Below are 22,038 nucleotides of genomic sequence, written 5' to 3'. Positions count from 1 at the left end.
CTCAGCTCACGGGGACAAGTCACTGTGCCGGAAAGAAGATGAACGGGTGCAGCTAATTGCAAGGTCTTCTTCATGGAAGAATGAAGAAGATTGTGGGCAAATCATGCATCAAGAAAATGCAAGAATATATATATATATATATATATATATATATATATATATATATATATATATATATATATATATATATATATATATATATATATGTATATATATAATCACAGACAGACACTAATATATTATATCGATACTTCTCAATCTAACAAAAGATGCTGAGGCATCAACATTCTCTCTCCCCTTAAATGAGATGATGTTATGACGAAAGAATAGATGATGGAATCACGAAGCTTTTTTTTAACGTTATTTTAATTTCCGAATTGATGTTATAATCAATTTCTAGATAAATATATTTCTATATGGATTATTGGAACGAAGAGAAGACTTGCCTTTGCTATGAAATGGATACTTTCTCTGTAACGTTAGCATGAAAAAAAAGAGGAGGAATTTAGAGAGTCATGACAGTTAAGAGTGGCAGCATAGAAATCACATTATATTTAGTTGCTAATAAGGTGGTCAAAAGATGATTTGATAGTAGAAAAGTTGGAACGAAAAGAGTATCCTTTTGGACATTCCATACGGACAAATCTTCTTCTAAAGAACAATTTAGATATGCTCATATGATACTGTCAGTATCTATGCACATAATTTGTCAGTCAAAAGATTAATAGATTTGCAACTAACGAATGAAGCACGCTCTTTGGATAGATATCATTGGTTTCTTTCCAGGCATTTTACGTACAACATCAAGTAGGGTTACCTACTCGTCACATAAAGAAAATTGTTTCATGATGCCAACTGACGATACTAGCAAATGGAGGAAAGATACAAGCAAGAAGAACTTGATTCGACCGTCTGCTATTCGTAGGTCATACTGAACACGCACGCAGTTTGAAGGCAGCAGGCCGTAGGCAATTGTGCTTTCTTTAGTTCTAAGTTGCGGACGACTCATCGGAACTAATCAGACATGGATTCGGTCTGATATCGGCGGTTCTTCTGGATTTGGACCTGTTGGGACCTGACGCTGGATCTGTTTACTCGGTTCACGACGACGGATTCGTTTGACTTGTTCACCTGCTTCGGCCAGAGCCGGTGGTTCTTCTGGATTCGGACCTGAAGGAACCAGACGCTGGATATGTTTTCTCGACTCACCGGAAACCGGTGGTTCTCTTGGATTTGGACCGGAGGGAACCTGACGCTGGCTCTCCACTATGCTTTCCATCTCCTCGTCTTCGTTCACGAGGAGTCGTCGACGGTTGTCGACTTCATCCGACCTATGACGGGACGATAAGCTTGGCTCCTCACGAAGAAGCCTCCTCGCTGCTGCAGCAGTACTACCTGCAAAAAGCGCCAAGACCATCACAACACAAAGCCTCGCTCGTCGCTCCATACCTCGGCTATACACGGTGGGTGGAATTCCTGATGCAGCGGTAGCATATGAAACCACGGTCTTGCTTTTATATACGACTATCGAGAATCTCGTGCTTCTGCCACTGGTTTTCTGATCTCTGATGCGGTCAATATCCGCTTCTACGTATGGGACAATCTTTGTTTGCCGAGCGGATCCCTTTTGCTTTGTTTCTGGCCATCTTTTATGGTCTTCCTCATCCACAGCCACAGTTGCGCTGTACGAAGACATGTATTCCCAATGGGAATACTACCTTGTCATGGACGTCAGCGAAGCAAACAAGGCGAGTGGGAAGCAGGCCAACGTAGGTAGGTTGGGAAAGATGCAGAAGTCCGCTGAGACGCCTGTGATACGCTGCGCAATCATTGCCTGCAAGTCATCGCAAGAGACGTCGCGTATGGAGAGAAGATTCCTTCCTACATCGAGCCCTCACCAAGACAACTTCATCCCATTACGCGGTGTTTGTGACGACGGCCCACCCATTCGTTAATCATTCAAAGCATCTACCATTGCTCAAAGGATCCACTGACAATTACATCTTACAACATTTCTCCTTTGGGGGGCTTTGGGATTTGCAAAATGGTATTAACAAATAATAAAGGTTGAGTTATTAAGTTCTTGTATGGGAATATTGATCAAAAGAATTTTGGGTGAAATTTATTGAATTAATTAATATTATTATTATTTTTTTGGGTTGAAAGTTATTGGAAGGAGCATATGTGGAGGATCATAGTATTTGGATGGAACATATAAGTTATATCAAAATGTATAAGTGCAAATGTATCTTTTTCTTCATATTTTAAAGTGTATATACATTAAAAGGACATTATAATTTTCCAATATGAATGAGTTGGTACCACATCCTTTTCTTTTCAGCCAAATATGCTAATTAACGTCGTAGTCACACAACTGCCGACTAAGTTGCATATCACTAGTGTATAATCTTACTTCGTGATCCAGTAATCCTAATGGATGATCCCTACCAACTTTGCTTGGGAGGCTGTTTTGCATCACCACAACCACTAATTATGCTGCAGCGGTGGAGTTTCCTCCATCCAAGAGTTCACGGACATGCGCGGTCAAGGAGAGATGCAAAGCGCGAGTGCAACTGAGCTTTCCGATCATTGCCCGACCAACACAGAAGGCGTAGCAGAACCTCCGGCGGACGAGATCCCTCCATGGGAGCAGCAGATAACAGTGAGAGGGGTGGTGGTGGGAGCCATGTTAGGGACCTTCTTCTGCATCGTCGAACACCACTTCAATCTGAGGGTAGGCCTGGCGCCGTCCATCAACCTGGCTGCTGGACTCCTCTCCTACTTCTTCATTTCCCTGTGGACGCGCACTCTCGAGAAGCTGGGATTCGAGGTTGCTGCCTTCACCAAGCAGGAGAACACCATGGTCCAGACCTCCATTGTGACCTGCTATATGCTTGCTTTTAGTGGTAATCAAGTAGTAACTCGGTGCCCTCTTATTTCCCGATTGCTTGTCATATCTACTGCCCTACGCTTCCACTGACCGACCAGGCACCAGCTACCATTCCTTTGCTGCTGCACTAGTGAATTGGTTTCCATGCTAAAGTAGTTCTTTAGTGACTTCCGCTTGCTCAATATGTTCTTGATGTTGTTCTTATCGGTTTTAGAAGATGTAGATTCTTTAGGTTAAATGAATCTTAATCATCGTCAGAATAGTATATTTAGGGTGAAGACTCCACTTCTTATCGTGTGTGATTCATCAAATCAATATTAGATCTCTACTAAGGATATTCTCGACTTCATCATGTATAGTTTAGCGAATATGTATATTTTAGTTCTAATGAGTCATGTGAAAACAGGATTTGAAATGTTGCCTGCTGATGTGGTTATGCCATCACCCTCCCATCGATGCTTACATTTATGTGTCAGGTCCACCTCGTTTATTTCTTTGACCGCCGACTCCTATTCCCAAATATAGTGTATCGATAGCTTGGCCTTTCACATCCATCAAAAGATAAAGGTGTTTGTGCAAAGCTATCGACGTGGAGTCGACGTCAAGTTAGCTTAGAAAAAGCGATAAACAAATTGCCTGCTTGACATACATTTGAGGTCTTTTAAACTCCTTCAAATTATGATTATGAGAAAGCTTAGATGCTACTAATACGAGCTAAATGACAATATAATCTTAGTTCCGTTGCAACTTTTTGTGAATGGTCAGCTGGATATTGATGCAAGTAATGTAGCAAAAACATAGGTCTATCCATCAAAATCGTTCAAGTTCCTAAATTATTTACTATTTAATTTTTAATATAATTTGGTCGTCAAAGCTTTATTATTATTATTATTATTATTATTATTATTATTATTTGTAGATGAGGATGAAATATTGGACGGTATCATCACCGTCTAAGCGTCGTTTAGACGATTGGTTTCATCACAAATTATGAAACAAAGAGCCTCAATCATTATTCGGTAACAGTACCGGATGAGTCACCACACGACCAACTACCAGCCAAACGGAAACGCTGACAATGACCGCTTCAGCCGTGACGTCGACCGCCAGAAGGACCAATCGTGTTCCGTCTTTCCTTACGCCGCTGCTACGCTCTGTTCCGAGGAAACCCGCACAACCGTCCTATCGATTCCCCCTTCCGCATCGATTTCTCCACTGCCCACGGTCATCACCGGCGAAGCGATGGGAATGGAGGTGGGCTCCGCGGTGGAGATCTCGGAACCACTCCTGCCGCCGGAGAAGACGGGGGGCCTCGTACACGCTGAAAAGATCCCACCTTGGAGGGAGCAGATCACCGTCAGGGGCTTGCTTGTGAGTACCCTCCTGGGGGCTCTGTTCTGCATCATCACCCACAAGCTCAATCTCACGGTGGGAGTGATCCCGTCGCTCAACGTAGCCGCCGGCCTCTTGGGGTTCTTCTTCATCAAGAGCTGGACCGAGCTTGCATCGAGGATTGGAGTCTCGGCGAAGCCCTTCACGAGGCAGGAGAACACGGTGATCCAAACTTGCGTCGTGGCCTGCTATGGATTGGCCTTCAGTGGTAACTGCTAATGTCGTTTCTGTATTGGGATTTGTTGTTCCTTTTTCGTCGCGTGTCGAATTTGCAGAAATAGGGCTTTTATTTCTCCCCTGCTTTCTTTTCACGTTCTCTTTGATCTTGGCGATGCATCCGGTGATTGGTGTTGTTTTGTGATGAGGCTACGTTGTCGGTTCGCATGGTTAATATGTTTCTGGGGCTATCACAATCTTCTAAAGTTCTGTGTTAGCTGTTGAATGGCACAGTTGATCCTTGTGATTGTGGTTTATGGGTTAACATTTCAGTTAAGTATAACTATTAACCAACATCTCCTTCACAGGGGGGTTTGGGTCGTATATGCTTTCAATGGATCAAAGGACGTATGAACTCATAGGAGCTGATTATCCTGGTAACAGAGCAGAAGATGTTAAAAATCCTTCCTTGAGTTGGATGATTGGTTTCATGTTTGTTGTGAGTTTCCTCGGGCTATTTAGCCTCGTGGCACTACGTAAGGTATTTGCAGCTATAATTTTATCGGAATTTGGTACTAGAACTTAGTTGTGTTGTTGGATGCATTCTATGTATAATGTTAGTTGGGATTTGTTGCAGTGAAATATGCTTTATGTTGGAATATGTTTCATGGATCATGTTAGCTTCTGATCATCATTTTTCTGCTAAGGTATTCCACCACCAATTTGTTGACTGAGGTAGGTAAATAAAGCAGTGCTGCTTTTGCTTTGGTTCCATACACATCTGACGTTCTACATAGTTATTCCCATAACTAAGGAATCAAATATTGGTAAAGAGATCTCAACAGAACGAAAGTTAGCAGCAAGACAGATATAAATTAGTCTATACAAGGTTTCTGCAATTGGGTCCAGTTCAGGATTGAAGAAGGAGATCAAATCGTTGCTTTAATTTTAGTTGTGTTAAATACCACATGATGACTAAAGAGACCCAGCTTGGATCACAAATTGATCAAAGGTGGTTTTAGGCTGGAATAGGCCCTGTAGATTCTCAAATTGACTTAATTTGGATTCATCAAGAACCGTTTTGTGACATGAAGCATATTTGTCATTCTGTTGTTGTCATCACCGAGTCTAGGTAGGACTCATTAACTATCACACTCAATGATTGCTACGACTAAGTGAATATCTCTCTCTGTATAGAATGTATAACTTTTTAGCTTTATATGGTTCAACAATGTTCCAACTTTTTGGGGTTGGTTACATGGATCTTTTCCCTCCAGTAGCTCTAATTGGCATTTCGAATTTATTTTTTTTACTTCTGTTATGCTCAAACCAATGCCGAGGAGCTTCATCTTTATTGTCCATATTTCATCTATTCTGCATGAAGAAAAATACTAGAACATTCAACTATCAACATGACGAAGTATACATACTTAGGAATTAGAAAATATATTTTCTAACAATGATTACCTGTATTGACCCTTCTTTTCCTTACTTTTTCCATTGACCAAAACGAATAAGCTTTAAGAAAAAGAGACGTTAACATGCAAGGTAATATAGAGTTTTTTAGTATTGAAATTGACCAGTGATTTCATTTCATAAACTTCTGTCTGTCATAGACAAACTTAATATATTTGAAAATGGATTAGTTTTAGCTTTTAGTGTTTCATATGAAGTATTTATGTACATGGATTAAATTTAGGTTGTTGAAGCCATGAAACCTCTCCGTAATTAGATTACATATGTTTGAAATGAACTTAATAACTAAATGTATAATTAGGTTTCTGTCTGCAGTAAATATAGACATGCTTGTACAAGTTTATTCATCAATCCAATAGCTTGGCTAGAATGTAGTACGCAAGGAATATGGAGATGTATGACATTGAACCTGTCATCATAGCAGAGATATATATAATTTGGTATTGTTTTGGAAATTGCGTAAGACAATTAGTTAGGAATTGTATTGATGTATTATTGCAGTTTACTATTTTTCTGAAAAACTTTTATTCCAAGAATGCAAATTTCAACATTTGGATTTACTATCTTAACTTTCACTTTACAATTTCTTAGTCCAATGCACTGTTGGATTTTCTTTTGTTTGCATAGAATAAAGTTCTAATCAGTTGTTATCTGCTAGCCTTGAAGTTTCTTTTGGACAACAAGAGCCTGATAAGATGAATAAATGGTTACTAAGTACTGTTGTTGAAAAGCCTTAACTGTTTGGTCTTACAAGCTCTCTGGTTTCTTGATACAGAGGCTGAATAAATTTTTCGTTTGGCAGCTTAAAGAAGCTTTATATTATTATTTTTTTTCTACCTTTGGGGAAACCAATTTAGTTCAACACAAATCAATACATTGTAAGTATCATTTTATAAAAGGCGACAGAAAGCTCGGGGTGATTATCCTTGAACCTCATTTGTGAGAGTAGATCTCATAACGGTCACTTAGACCCTTTCTCATGTCAACTTCTTTGTTGTCTAATGCCTATAAGATTCTAAAATCAACAATCATCTATTGCTTTCAGCCAAAAAAAACATCTATTGCTTGATGATTACCAGAGGTTTTAATCATTTAGAAATTTAGTATGTCCCATCTCAAGTGGTGTTTAAACCTTTTCTTTAAAGGTTTTATTGACATTAATAAAGTATCATTCCCATATATTTACTTGTTATGATGTTGCAGGTTATGGTAATTGACTACAAGCTTACATATCCTAGTGGGACTGCTACAGCTTTGTTGATAAACAGTTTTCACACTACTACGGGAGCAGAGCTTGCTGGGTATATCTATTTCCTTGTGCATCTAGCTTGAGATTAACTATGTTGAGTGCTATTCAGGCACAAGATAGATAATGTAAATGTATGATTTTTTTTTTTCTTTCATTTGATATGACTTTCATGCACTAAATGGCCTCAGAAACATCTCAAACATTCTAGAAAGCAATATAAACAAAGCTTCCACTAGGAAATTTTGGTAGCTTATTTGATTTACTCTGAAGTTTGGTTTTAAAAAAAAAAATTCTTGCAAGGTTGTTAAGTAGTAATGATAAGTTAATTAAGATCCATATCTAATGACATTAAGATATGACTTTCATGCACTAAATGGCCTCAGAATCATCTCAAACATTCTAGAAAGCAATACGAACAAAGCTTCCACTGGGAAATTTTGGTAGCTTATTTGATTTACTCTGAAGTTTGGTTTTTATTAAAAAATATTCTTGCAAGGTTGTTTGGTAGTAATGGTAAGTTTATTAAGATCCATATCTTAATGACATTAAGATATGAAATGGATTTGTTGGGAGAACACAGAATAGTAGCTAACTGCTTCCGAGAACTTTATAGTCAACGTTGAAATTGTTGATGAGATTGTTTAAGATAGTAACTCTTGCCTTGAGTAAGAGAAACATCCATCAAAATGTTAAAGCTGCAACCAAAAAAAGGATCGTAGTGTTATCTGCTGCAAACACTATATGTTTGAAAAGAAAATATGCCATTATTTTTCTACAAAGAAGGTGTTCCATGAGAGTGCCATCATTTTTCTTCTGACCCATGACAGAGGATGTATGCAAGGTAGATGTGCTAATCAAAATTTGAAATTAATAATCCATACACATTGTTTGATTTTCTCCTCTTCCTTTGTATGGTAAAGTGGTGATTGGCTTCTTTATTCTGTATGATCAACTTTCAAGCTCATTTTTGAAGTAGGCCGGGATTTTCGGAGCTTCTCCCAGCTCACACTATGGTAGCAGAGGTACCACCGTTAAGATCTAGGAGTGTGAGCAGCACGAGCTGAAAGGCTCTCATACTGTTTTGGGGGCAGGGGGCATAGATGCCAAACCTGACCCCTATCCATCATCGTAGAAGCTGTCCATTTGAAAGATTATGGTTCTCGGGTATTCAATCAATTCATCCTCCAAATCAAGGGGAGAAATAATATTAACAGTTGTTGCTATATTGGTTTAGGTTTTTTAGTTCCTTCCACAGTTAAGTTGCAACATGCAGAAACAAGAAGATAACTTCTCTAGCAACATGGACTCCATAATTTTCATTAGCTAGACATGTTGATTATTATGTGATATACTGCAGGAAACAAGTTCGTTGCCTGGGAAAGTATCTGAGCATAAGTTTCTTCTGGAGTTGCTTTAAATGGTTCTTCAGTGGTGTAGGAGATTCCTGCGGCTTTGACAATTTTCCCAGCCTCGGACTTGCAGCATTTAAGAACACGTAAGTGTTTCTGCCTCAACTTTTGTCATTATTTTTTCTTTGCATTTGCTAAGTGAAAGTACAAAGAGAAACATTGGATTTTCTGGCTGCATCGTCAATGGCTTTGATCTTATGCTTGTGTCTTGGTCTTTGTTTAGTAGAATATCTTAGCTAGTTTATATATGAATTGACTTTAACATATCTGTTTTTTCCATGTAAGAATCTTTTCTTTCTTGTTTCACCTTAACTGAAAATTTGGAGAATTTATGACTAAAAAACTGTTTGATGTAGGGCTTTGCGTATACACCACTGCAAATCATAATATTTACTTTTGCAATTATGTACTGTGACTGTGTGTGCTTCGATGCATGTGGGAGAGGAGGGAAGGGTAAAGGAGAGTTGATGCAACATATTACATTGCTACAATCAAGTTTTTGATCGTGTCAAATGAAAATTTAAATATTGAGTTTCTACTTTGATGAACATGATTTATAACATTTAAAAAGCTTAGACACAAAACATCATGTGGTTTTAGTACTCTTTTATTTGTTCATCGAGCTAACAGAAAATTAAATGTGAAACTTGCATTAAAGTATGTTATTAGCTATACTGATTGAGGATCCAAAGAATCTTGCCTGCCAAATGTTTGTCAATTCACCTGAATCATCACTCAAATAAAGAAGAAGAACATTAGATATTTGTATATAATGCTGGCTGTTGAGGGATGACAATGGATTTGCATGTCTATTTTTAAACCTCAAATTATTCTCTTTGGTAGTGCAAATGCTAGAAAGAGATCCAATTCAAGCAAGAACCTCTATACCAGAGAGGAAGCACTCATCTATGTTCCATCTGATTATGGTTTACATTCCTCAATGCAGATTTTACTTTGATTTCAGTCCAACATATGTTGGATGCGGTCTCATCTGCCCACACATTGTTAATTGCTCTGTCCTACTTGGAGCTATCATATCTTGGGGTTTCCTTTGGCCGTTCATCGCCACAAAAGCTGGGGACTGGTATCCAAATAACCTTGGTAGCAATGACTTTAAAGGCCTCTATGGATATAAGGTATGACAAAATTTTAGTGTTCTATTTAAATATTTGCTACAGAGTCATGAGGAAATTTCCTATCTATATGAAGCTTTAAAAAATATAAACAAGACATGAGTTCGATGTTGTAGAACTTGTATGGAAGTATGGAACTGTTATTAATGTTCATCAACTTTGTGCTAAGGCATTGAGAACAATTACAAGTAAAGAGTTCGGCACACTTCGCTATAGTAAAGCTGGTCCTGTGGTTGGATTAATGAGAGAGGCTGGCTGAACTGAAAAGAATTTGCACCCTTAACACTCAGAGTTGGTTGTTTATCTTCAATTCTTGATTTTTTTCATCCCTAATTTAAATAATATTTTTTTATTGCTCATTTTTATGATTAATTTGGCATGAGTATTTCTAGGTTTTTCAAATCTTTCTTAAAAGACACTACCAACCAGACTGACATGGTGTTCAATGGGTAGCATAATGTGGCTTACCAAAGAGGCCTTAGAGTTTTTTTTTATTTATTCAGTAGATTTGTTTTTTATAAGTGAAAAGGAGAGAGGAAGAGTGGTGGAAATTGGTCGAGGGAATAAATAAAGCTCTATAACTTTCTTACAAAAAATTATTTTATCAAGGCAATTTCCAATGTAATTATTCTCTTACACACTCAACTTCATGAATCTCTATTTATTTATACTAAAAACATTTATTAAAATGGTTTCATTCAAAGTCATGCACTATTGAAATATTCATACATCATTTCATAGTATCCCTATTTAACATACTTTTAATACATCTATTTTATGGTGTCTCTTTTCCAATATAAGATGTAAGATAAATAAATTAAGTTTATTGTTCAACCATTCTTGCTAGGCAAGTATACTGGATTGGACATTAGCTTCTATTGCTGAGTGAATTTGATTAATCGCTTGTAAGAATTTCAATTAACAAAAAATCATCTCAAGGCTTCGAGGGACATGGGCTTATATAAAGTTCCAGAGTGATAAGTCCATTGATAACTGCATCTCAAGGCATAAAGATGGAATTTTCCCTTCAAATTATTTACCTCAATTATCTCCAAGAACCTAGGTTTGATATATTTATCTAAATGTGGCACCACTTGGTTGTTTTGACCTTGTTCTTTGACCTTATATTGATTTTGTTTGTTTTATATATTTTAAAATTATTTCATGTCAATGGAATTAAATTTTATCAAATAGGGCACTTTTGACTTGCTAGTTTTTTGTCTAGCCTATTACATGAGTAGCCATTTACTCAAGTTTCTAATATCAAAATTTAACTTTGTTCCAGGTTTTCATTGCTATCTCTCTTATTCTTGGAGATGGTCTTTACAACTTGATAAAAATAGTAATCATAACTATCAAGGAATTCTTGAATGCGTGCTCAAAGCAAACAAGCCTTCCCCTTGTAGTGGCTCATCAAGGTAACCTATTTCATTGATGTATTATAGATGCACTTTTTTATTTTAACCTGTATAAACAATAATCCCACTTATTCTGAAAACTGAGACAATAATAATTATTTTTTATATTAACCTTCTTTAGTGGACATCACACGACAAAATGAAAGAACTGAAAATATCAACTAGAGGTCTTGATCTTTGATAGCAAGTTTATGAGGTAGAATCTTGCATTCGCCATGTGCCTTTGCAAAATGAAAAAAAAAAAAAAAGAGACTAAAAGAAATTAGAAATTGAAAAAGGCCTGTTTATTAGATTGGTTGCATGCAGAACCAGAGGCTCATGCCACATACTAACAAAACAACTGGAGTTTTGTAATATATAACATGAGTTTACTTGTAACAACTTGACCTGACAATAGTTCTTAGAAAAACACTGCTCAAAGATATTTGTCTTGGAGCAGTATTGGATGAATTACGGTAAACATGATTGTAACCAAAAAGTCTTCCTGCAGATGTTCTGTAAACCAATCCTTTACAGAAGATCCAGTTACTACCATGTAGTTTGTGCGCATTATCAGATGTTCACAAAATATTACATTTTAACTTTACGTCTTGATCTCTGCTCTATGTAGATGATGAGAGTTCGAAACTGCTAATGGAGGAAAGGCTGCGGAATGAAACATTTGTGAAGGACCGCATACCATCCTGGTTTGCAGCCTCTGGTTACATTGGTCTTGCTGCTATATCCACTGCAACGATACCGTGCATCTTTCCGCAGATGAGATGGTACCTAGTCCTTGCATGCTACATTGTTGCGCCAGCACTGGCCTTCTGTAATTCCTATGGCACTGGTCTCACTGATTGGAGCCTTGCGTCAACCTATGGGAAGATCGGACTTTTCGTCTTCGCCTCACTAGTCGGAAGCAAGGGCGGTGTCATCGCTGGGCTGGCAGCATGTGGTGTTATGATGTCCATCGTGTCTACCGCTGCCGATCTGATGCAGGATTTCAAGACAGGTTATCTTACCCTATCCTCTCCTAGATCCATGTTTGTATCCCAGTTGATTGGCACAGCATTAGGTTGTATCATAGCTCCTCTCACTTTCTGGCTCTATTGGACTGCTTTCGATGTCGGAGCCCCTGATGGAGTGTACAAGGCTCCATATGCAGTCATATACCGAGAAATGGCTATTTTGGGTGTCGAAGGCTTCTCAGCGCTGCCAAAGCACTGCCTGGAGCTCTGTTGTGTGTTCTTTGTTGCTGCGCTTGTGATCAATCTTATGAGGGATGTGACTCCGAAGAATGTATCCAGTTATATTCCGATACCGATGGCAATGGCAGTGCCTTTCTACATTGGAGCATATTTTGCGATCGACATGTTCGTTGGGACCGTGATACTGTATGTCTGGGAATGGCTGAACCGGAAAGAGGCTGAAGACTATGCCGGAGCGGTGGCTTCAGGCTTGATTTGTGGTGATGGAATATGGACCGTTCCATCTGCAATCCTGTCGATCTTTAGGATTGATCCCCCAATCTGCATGAACTTCACTCCTAGCAGCTGAACAAAGGGCAGAGCTGCGTCTGTGGTTGCCATAATGTAGAATGTATGCCACCGTGCCATCCGTAAATGGACATAGCATTTGATGGGCTATTGGTATCATCAGTTCAATTATGCATGTACGAATCAATTGTCATGCGTCAAATAAAATATCTGTATAAGCTTATAATTCTTTCGGGAAAGGTAATTCGATTATATTTTTCTGAAGAACAGTTGTGCCTATTTTTGTGGTTCTGTGCAGTGCCAGAATGTTTCCGCAGCGACAAAGAGGGGATTTGAACGTACTTGTACTTCTCTCGAGGGTTAAAAGCTAGAATTAGACTGCCGCAGGGATGGCGGCGTCTCTCTCTGTGTTGCCTTTTCCTTCTCCTAATTAATCTATTAGTTTTCTCTATGTGGCGCGTGTCCCCCGCTCACACCATTCAACCTGTCTCCGGATCCAGAAACGCACCTCCTCCTCGCCTTTTTAACTCACCTTCTTCTAATTTGTCGGTGATCAAGACTTCTCGCCCTTGTTCTTCCTCGATCCACTGGCCACCTGCGATCTCCCTCTCGCAGCATGGCCATGGATATATGATCGACAGGTTCTTGAACTAGTCCTACCTGCCTAGTACTTCTTCAGGCTTTTGTCGTCCTTACTTTCCTCTCCCTTCGCCGAGGACATGACCCACGAGGTGGTGGTCATCACGGGTGCCTCCTCCGGCATCGGCGAGGCAAGTGTCGTCATCCCCCTCTCCTCCCTACTTTACCTGCGACCTTTCAGTGGTGCATTCACATGCATGCAACAAAAAAAAAAGAGAAAGAAAGCATTAATCTTATCTTCTAGATTGTCAACATATCTTCTGGAAGAATATATAATTTTAATCAGAATTTAATTAATTTTTAATATATCTAATCCTAAGTTAATTGTGTTATATAATCTAATATGAATTGCTCGAAGATCGCTTTGGGGAAGTGACATGTCGCCGCAGGTGACCTGTTCCGATGCCTCAGGTCGAAGCTTGTGTGTGGTGGTGGTGGTGGTGGTGGTGATGACGACGATGGGCAAAGGAGGTGATGAGATTAATAAAGAGAGGTCGAGTGATGATTTCAAGCATCGATCGAGTAGAAGTTTGTGTAATGGAAATCACAAACTTGATCCTTTGTGATTTCTTGTTTGATGATTTGGAAATCTTTCGTTTTTGGGTGAAAGAAATGACGTGTCCAACTGAGACAGCTTCTTTCCGAGTCATATTTGGAGGTAGCAATAAATGATGTTGACTTTACAGAAAGCAGTAGCGGATCAAATTATGGCTCGGTCAACGAAACCTATAGTCATATTCAGGAAAAGTCCAGTCTTGACATGGAGCTGCAGACTTCATGGCTGAGCACTTGGGACCTCAAGATCTTCCCGGACGCTGTTTTCGGGATTAGAGTTCGAGAAAACAACTCTGCGAATCTTCTTGTACAAAGAGATGTTAACAATTTAATCGATCAATAATCTTAACAAATGATATCATAATCGATTTAATAGTGTGTGTAGTAAGAAAGAATGGAGCCAACCTTATTTGGGTCTCATATGTACCATGATAACGTTTGATTCCAAGCCACATTGGTTCTTAACAAAGACATCAATCCCTTCAATGATAATTGAAAAGTGTGTAATACTCCAGTTTTTGTCTCTGTTGAGACTTAAGAATACTTATAAAAACTTAATGAATACACTACGAGATGAGCATAATGGATGTTAGTTGATAGGGCATATTTTAGTACCATCCCACGATAACAGTCAGCAACCACGCCAGCGTCAATATGGAGCCTTAGGATTGATATGGTGCATTGCATCGACGTGACATCTCGGACTTGGATGGGACAATCGCCTGTTCCCATGCTCGTACGAGACGATGCCGCATAGCACAAAGCCACTCTAGAAAGCTCGAAACGATGTCGCGTGGCGTCGATCCGTGCAAATTGATCGATGCTTGCATATGAGATACAAGCTAGTCGCTCGAGGAGTCGATCGCCATTAATAGATCACGTACGATCGACCCTCATTCGCAGATCTAAAAGTCAACCCCTTGATCAGCGTCAATGGGAGGATCTCGAACACTTCAACTCTACTTAACCTCATTCAACACTGACTTTTGTTTTGGAGGGGTCGAGTCGGAAAATCTCCCTCTTGACTTTAGCCTATGTGCAAAAACCTGACGAGGGAGGAAGAGCAACTCCTTGCTCTACCTCGGATCAATTCTAGAGACGAAGCCCAGATCGAATCTGACGTCAACCACCTTCGTTCAAGCATCCATGTAGGCGACTATGTGCACTCGAGATTGGACCAAGTCATGTTGATCCATTAGCCACGACATAAGGTTCCCCAACAGATGTCAGTCATTTCGTTGGACCGGATTGGATCAAATCGTCACACATCACATCTATTTCTGACATGATTATCATGCTCAATTGGTTAGGTTTAGTCTCTCATCTCATCCATCCTAATGTTTGTTAAAGAGGTAAGCGCAGTTTATGTTGTTGTCAAACGAAACCTATGCTCTAGCTATAAGCGGCTTAAGTGTAGTGAAACCAAACCTGTTCCATGCCTCTCTATAAATAAGTCTCCACATCCTAACCTGTAGCCTACAGCAAAGTAACAGGAGGAAAGCATGGCAAACTCCCTCGGACTCTTCTTTGCCCTTCTTCTTCTTTGCATCGTTCACAGAGGTAACATGTCGGCTTCTCCGTAGTCCATATCTTGTATCTCTTCTCATCATATGCACCAACACCTCCATGCAGGCCTGGGAGCAACGTGCGGTGTGTCCGACATAGCCATTCGACAGAGGAAGACCGGAGCGACCGTGGAAGGGAAACCGGAGTACCAGGTTTTGGTGAGCAACGAGTGCAGGTGCCCGCAGTCCAAGGTGGTGCTGCGGTGCTACGGCCTCAGCAGCGTCGAAGCCGTCAACCGCCGCGCCATCAGAGCGGTGGACGAGGAGAGGTGCATCGTCGCCGACGGGCGGCCGGTAACCAAGGGTACTCCTGTAAAGTTCAAGTACGCATGGATGACGCCCCAAGACTTCCCTGTGGTCAGCACTCTCATCCACTGCCACTAAGGGCTGGAACGAGGTTTTCTAGCTTCCTTCTCTTTCTGATCATGGGAAGAATGATCACCTTTTCCTATCGAGTTGGATGTCCAACGTAGTTAAATCCAAGAATAAAACATCGTCTCTCTATAGCTACAGGAAGCTTAAACGTCGGTGTTGTGGTCGAGCTTTGCAGGATGACTGCATTCGAGATCACCTCAAACATCTCTTACCATTACTTTTACGCTCGAACGTTGCCGTTGTTACTATCGCTAATCCTCTCTCCCTCATTCTGATGTCTCATACATTAAATAGCGGACAATTTTGACCACAGAGAAGTAGCACAAAGAACGTTACAGATGTTAACATCGCTAATCTTATCCACCACAAAAAGCTCTGTGGTGTGATCGCACTTGTAGCCCTGGATACAGACACTTTAGTGCTGGTCAAACACTTTTACCTGTAGAGCTCATAGGATGAAGAAGAAATCCCAGAATGTTTGGGGAAGGTGGCTGACGAGGGATTCTATCGAGGCATCCCCCACTAGCCGTGATTTGTGCTCGACTCAGAGATGGGCGCCTCATCTTCAAGTTGTCTGTGGGCAGAGATTTGTTGACTACATGAGTGGCTGTTGACATCATTCATTCCACTTGGATGTTTTGATGATATAATCCACCCTTACACTAAACCTTGGAAACAGGTGGCTTCTCTTTGTTACGGCTACATCTTAGGCATCTTCTCTTTGTTCTCTAACCTGCATGTTTGGTGCTCCATTGCAATAAGTTTATCATATGTACTTCGAAACACTTGCAGTAAATCAGATGGAATATGTCAAATAAGGGATCTTACCATGTGTTTAAGAACCAAAATTTGAAGGATTCCAACAGTTGATATTTTCTCTAGTCCTTTCTTCCAGGGTGATCCCAAATTATGTGTTCCTGTTACACACATCATAAAAGCCCCAGAGAAACTTCCAAAAAGGACAGTTAACCTCCTTTTCTCAACAGATATCAGATACAGTGAAGCTAACATGGAAAATGAAGGGCCGCATGTACTCCACCAACATTATTAAATCCTCGATATGAACTCGTCATGTTTATTGCCTCTAACCACTCAGCAATCCAACAAGCAATTTTATCACCAGTGACACTGCCCCAGCCAAGAAGAGAGATGCAATGGTTGAACTGACAGAGCAAGATTATGCCATCTGCAACTGTGTGGTGATAAGCAGCCAAGAACTGCTAAAACTAATCAGTCAGGATTGTCAGATTTCATACCATGTAAACAGGAACGATTTTTTATCAACTGTAATTGCCTTTGCCTCTTGGAGCTACTCAGCGCTAACTGAAACTGATTACAGATAAGCGGCTTAAGCATCGACATACCTTTACCTTCAAATTGTATGAGTATCAAGATTTTTCTTAATAAAACAATGTGGATTTGCAAAACCCTTGGGCTGCATATGTTGTTGGACACATCCGCTCCCTATATAATGATGTCATGAAAGAATTCCATGGTTGTGCACATTGGTACAACATCTTGCACAACCTTTTCATCATCAGATCTTAAATTATGTGCATTCTGATCCAATCTCAAACCACAAATATGTAAAATTTGTCGGATAACAGACAGAAAATTCAGCAGAAGAGCATGGTACACATTGTCTAGTTCTTTCGATAAGTGAAAAAGGGGAGTGGAAGATCTTCATGTAGGAGAATCGCAGAACTTCTCTGCCTTTCAGAAGTAATGATACAAGCCAAGGTTAAGAGTCAGGCAAAGACCTTGATCATACCATTCTACCGGATGAATGGTCATGTAAAGGTAGTCCCATGTTTAGTTTAATATTGGTCATTGGTCACTTCCACCATCAAATCCCCAACCAAATTCAGTTTATTTTGCACTTATATTAAATAAATCGAAACACAAAGTTTTTGGACAGATCAATCATTCATAACACCAGTAAATTTTATCAATGATATAATTCCAGTAAATACTCTCTCTCTCTCTCTCTCTCTCTCTGACAAGCAAATCCTATAATTACCATTATGGTACATCATGTGCTTCAAGAAGATTGTCAGCAAGATGATTCAGCCACATACTAACTTACCGATCTATTGCAATCTACATAGGCATATTTCCCTGAGGGAATCATTGTAAGACTTATATTATGATCTATCTCTTGTAAGGTTTGAAGTGATAATGTTGGAATTCAGCACCAAATTTTAGAGATTCTTCTTCAACCTTGTTCTTTAGTCTCCTCCAAGTCCTCAACATATCTGACTGTATCAATCCCCGGTACAGTGTCTCAAATGTGACCTTTTGTGGAAGATACCCCTTCTCTATCATCTCCATAAAATACTGGCAAGCTTCCCTCCACTTTTTCTTATCACAAAGCCCATGAATTAACAAGGTGTAAGAATCCAAATCTGGGCCAGTACCGCTAGTAACCATATCATTCCATATTTCCCAGATAATCTCCATGCGATTTAATTTTGAAAACATTCCAAGTAATATGTTATATGTATGAATATCTGGCCCACTTGTTAAGCCCATTTCTTTCATTTTCTTGTACAATTTTGTAGCACCAACCACGTCTTTCCTTCCACGATACTCCTTGAAGAAACAGTTATATGTAGCTGGAGTCGGGCACACTCCATCACGCACCATCTCACTAAGCAATTCTTCGGCTTCTTCCAATCTTCCACATGATGCAAGACACTTGACAAGTGATGTGTATGTTGCCACTGTTGGGCAAATTCCCTTCTCTTTCATTGAGCGAAACATATAAAGAGATAGTTCTGGTTTATGAGCTCGACTGTAAACATGAAGGATGATAGAATAGCTTATCGTATCAGGTTCGATGCCTTTATTGCGCATCTGATTCAAAAGATCCTCGGCAGCTTGGATTGTTCTATCAAACCTATTGTCTGGGTGTAAGCTTGCCCTCCTACAGATCCCATTCAACAAAATATTATACGTAACCACATTTGGTTCTAACCCACGATCAACCATCTCGTTTAGAAACCGTTGTGCCATTTCATGTCGGTTTACCTTACACCATCCATAAATCAATATTGCATATGTCTTTTCATCAGGTTCATACTTAAATTTCCTCTTATTGAATAACTCTGTTGCATCCTGCAACCATTAGCAGAATCAAGAATGCAATTAATTTGCCAAACAAATATAGACATTCTAAAACGAAAGATATGCATATTTTCACAAATGAAGGTAAAAGTTTTCATGGCATACATACTGCAATTTCTATAAGCAAAGCAACAAAGAGTTATGTATCTAGGAAAAGAATATACAAAACAAATAAAATAGGAGAAGAAACATAGGTAAAAGTATAAAATGTCAACAGCTCAAGTCAACAACAAAAACTTTATCATCCCTTAAAGAACCAAAAGGAAGATAACAATGGAAAAGCAGAAGTTTCAAAATATCATGAAGGACAAGATCATCATGCGTCTAAGCACTGAAGGATGTGCCTATCTGATAAGTGAAATTCTTCAAGTTATAAGATACATAGTGAATCAGTTATGACCATATAATTGCTCCATCATACCAAAAAAGATTGTTATTTCAGGCCAACCTGATTCGTGTCAAACACGGACCCTGTAATTTTTGAACACAGATTGGCTGCTACAATAACCTGCATGCTTCTGTTGCTTAACATGCAAGTTTTTCTGGAAAAATAATTAAAATAATAATCAGAGTCTATTATGAAGATGAGAGAGTGAGAAAGAGACAGAAACGAGAACATCAAACCAACTGAAGTAAAATGGATGTGACAGGAACATTCAGTCTTTCTACTTAAAAGATGAATTGGTGTGAAGCAAGAGTGTTTTGGAAAAGAAAAAAAACCCAACGATGTTATATTAAAATGTCATGCAATAATGATAGTTTATAACTCTGAAATGCAACATATAACAATGGCTATTGAAAGAAAGAGGGTGTTCCCGAGACTACCGGTAATATGGGATAGGTCAATGTTCGTATCTTTATATTAGAGAGGCTGTTATTGAGACTAAACCAGGTCACAAAGGAAACAATCGCCAAAAACGTTCTTCTTAATGCGAATAAATCCAACCATGTGCATCAGCAAAATCATCCCTGTTTATCATCAAATGACAATATGCTACATCCCATAAATATATTAAGATGCAAACAATTTCTTACAGCATTGCAATGGAAAAAATCTCAGTGCATAAGGTGTTAGCTTAATCTAACACTGATGCAGTGTTAGTCTGAAGGAATTTGATAATCTAAAACAACTCACCTGTTCATCAATGCGGTAGCATCAAAAACCAAAAGAAGTATATATTTTTATAGATCAATCAAAACTATATCCTTGCAAAAGAAACACATGCTCAGAAAAGAAATGTGGAAGAAAAAGATAAAGGTAACACCTTAGGGTAGCCATACTTGCAGAGGGTGTCGAGGAGCATCTTGAACTCCTCCCCGTTGGGTTCCCTCCCCACAAACGCCTCCATGTCGTCGAAGGTTCTGATGGCCTGTTGCGCCATCCCGGCAGCCACGTACCGCCGCACGAGCACAGCGAACGTCCTCGGGGTCGGCCCGACGCCGCGCTGGTCCATCTCAATGATCATCTGCCACGCGACATCGAACTGCCGGACCTTGCCGAGGATATCGACCATGAGGCCATAGGCATCGGAGGCGTGCTGGTGGTGGGCGTGGTCGCGAGCCCAGACGAAGAAGCCGAGGGCGACCTTGGAGGCGTGGCGGAGGCGGAGGAGGGTCTGTAGGACGAGGGAATCGGAGAGGCCCACACCGGCGAGCTGGAGTGGGGACTCCATGGCGTGGAAGGGGTTGTGGTGCTGAAGGAGGAGGCGGGCAAGGGCATCGGCCTCGGCCGAGGGCTCGATTGGCGGTGGCGTCGGCTTTGCTGGGGCGGCGGCGGCCTCATCGGGGAGTCCAAGATCGGGGTCGAGGGAGCCGGAGAGAGAGCGAGGCGAGGAGGAGGGGATAGGAAGAGGGGGTGCGCGGCGGCGGGCTAAGGTGAGCGACCTCCCGAGCATGGTCGAGTTGCGCCGAGGTTTCGAGGGTTCGAAGGGAGAAGGGGTTTTCCGGTCCGACTCGGAAGACGACTCAGCGTACGAACCCCTCGCCGCATGCTTAGCCTGGTCTCGAGATAAAAAAACAAACGCTAACTTCTTCACGACTTAGGACACTACAGGCTGGCGTGGCGCACAACAAGAGAGCAACAGAACGAAGATATTATAATTATATTCAAAGATAGTATAATTAAGTTTTAATTAGTTCGATCACTTACAAACCTTAAATCAGCCCTTATTATATTTTTTATTTTTAATAAAATAGTTTATTTAAGAGTTTTGAATGAAGTCGAAAAAGAAAAACTTTTTCACATAAATTATAGAAGAAAAAATTAATATCGATGAAAATAATATTCAAATTATTATTTTTAATTATATTTTAATATTATTTTTGACATGTAATAATATGTATGATATTTTTCTCAACAAAATCGACGATGATAGAAAAAACAAGATTAAATATTTTATTTTTTTTTAAATATTTTAATATAATTTTTAAAATTATACGGATCAAAATACTAAAGTTAACTAATTAGTCGATTGATTTCTACAGTAATGAACCAAAAAACCTCTTTAGAGAAACCTAAGCATCTCGATCCACGTTAACGAGCCGCCGATACTGTCTGCGTGAAGCACTTCGACGTCCTTCTTAGCATAGGACGATGATGAGACGAAATTATCGGGCGTACATCCCGGAGGATGCCGTGATGTGTCTGCGCAGAGAATGGCGGCGCCCATCAAGATCTTGACCTGTGATCACTCACTGTTTACTTAAGAGTGAAGGAGTAAAGGGATACAAGGCCAGATTCTCGTCGCCGGAGCGGTGCTGTTTTGGCCCCCAGTGGCCTTCCTTTTGATATCACTAATGGCCCACATGCCTTCGTCTTCCACTCCAAGCAATGGCGGCTTTCAGCATCAATCCACCGATACGTTGTCCTCTTGTATGAACTGACATGGAGTCCTACTTTATTTAAGGGATGGTGGGTAGAAGGACGAATCATGAGTGTCGTCTCAATTGGCTCCGTGATTTAATCACACTTTGTCTTTAAATATATATATATGTATCGAAAAGAAAGATGATCTAAGTCAATGTAGATAATTCTAAATTACAAACTCTAAATCCTAGATCCTAAAATTTATAGGAATATATAAATGATCTAAATTAATTTAAATAATATATTATTTAAATTATATAAAATGCATTTCTGTAATGTCAATACTTTTCACAGTAGATTTACATTATATA

The 22,038-nt window shown here is 39.8% G+C and overlaps 3 protein-coding genes across 3 annotated transcripts; 2 read left to right on the top strand and 1 right to left on the bottom strand.

Moving 5' to 3' along the window:
* The first annotated feature begins 3,964 nt into the window (after positions 1-3,964).
* Positions 3,965-12,868, top strand: LOC135650145 (probable metal-nicotianamine transporter YSL6). The gene is made up of 7 exons (XM_065169318.1): positions 3,965-4,490; positions 4,807-4,979; positions 7,118-7,215; positions 8,521-8,658; positions 9,519-9,708; positions 10,991-11,123; positions 11,734-12,868. The coding sequence occupies exons 1-7, from the start codon at positions 4,133-4,135 to the stop codon at positions 12,660-12,662; spliced, it is 2,019 nt and encodes a 672-aa protein (XP_065025390.1). The 5' UTR covers positions 3,965-4,132; the 3' UTR covers positions 12,663-12,868.
* A 2,339-nt stretch (positions 12,869-15,207) lies between these two features.
* LOC135648347 (uncharacterized) lies at positions 15,208-16,228 on the top strand. Its single transcript, XM_065165969.1, has 2 exons — positions 15,208-15,355; positions 15,428-16,228. Exons 1-2 carry the CDS (start codon positions 15,298-15,300, stop codon positions 15,742-15,744), a joined length of 375 nt encoding a protein of 124 aa, XP_065022041.1. The 5' UTR covers positions 15,208-15,297; the 3' UTR covers positions 15,745-16,228.
* Positions 16,229-17,598: 1,370 nt separating this feature from the next.
* LOC135648346 (pentatricopeptide repeat-containing protein At2g13420, mitochondrial-like) lies at positions 17,599-20,843 on the bottom strand. The gene is made up of 2 exons (XM_065165968.1): positions 20,127-20,843; positions 17,599-18,852 (listed from the first exon to the last, which is right to left on the bottom strand). Exons 1-2 carry the CDS (start codon positions 20,754-20,756, stop codon positions 17,887-17,889), a joined length of 1,596 nt encoding a protein of 531 aa, XP_065022040.1. The 5' UTR covers positions 20,757-20,843; the 3' UTR covers positions 17,599-17,886.
* Positions 20,844-22,038: the final 1,195 nt, after the last annotated feature.

Source organism: Musa acuminata, chromosome BXJ3-9, assembly GCF_036884655.1.
Source record: "Musa acuminata AAA Group cultivar baxijiao chromosome BXJ3-9, Cavendish_Baxijiao_AAA, whole genome shotgun sequence".
In the NCBI taxonomy this organism is placed as follows: domain Eukaryota; kingdom Viridiplantae; phylum Streptophyta; class Magnoliopsida; order Zingiberales; family Musaceae; genus Musa; species Musa acuminata.
Note: the sequence above shows the minus strand (reverse complement) of the source record. Positions and strands in the feature narration are given on the sequence as shown.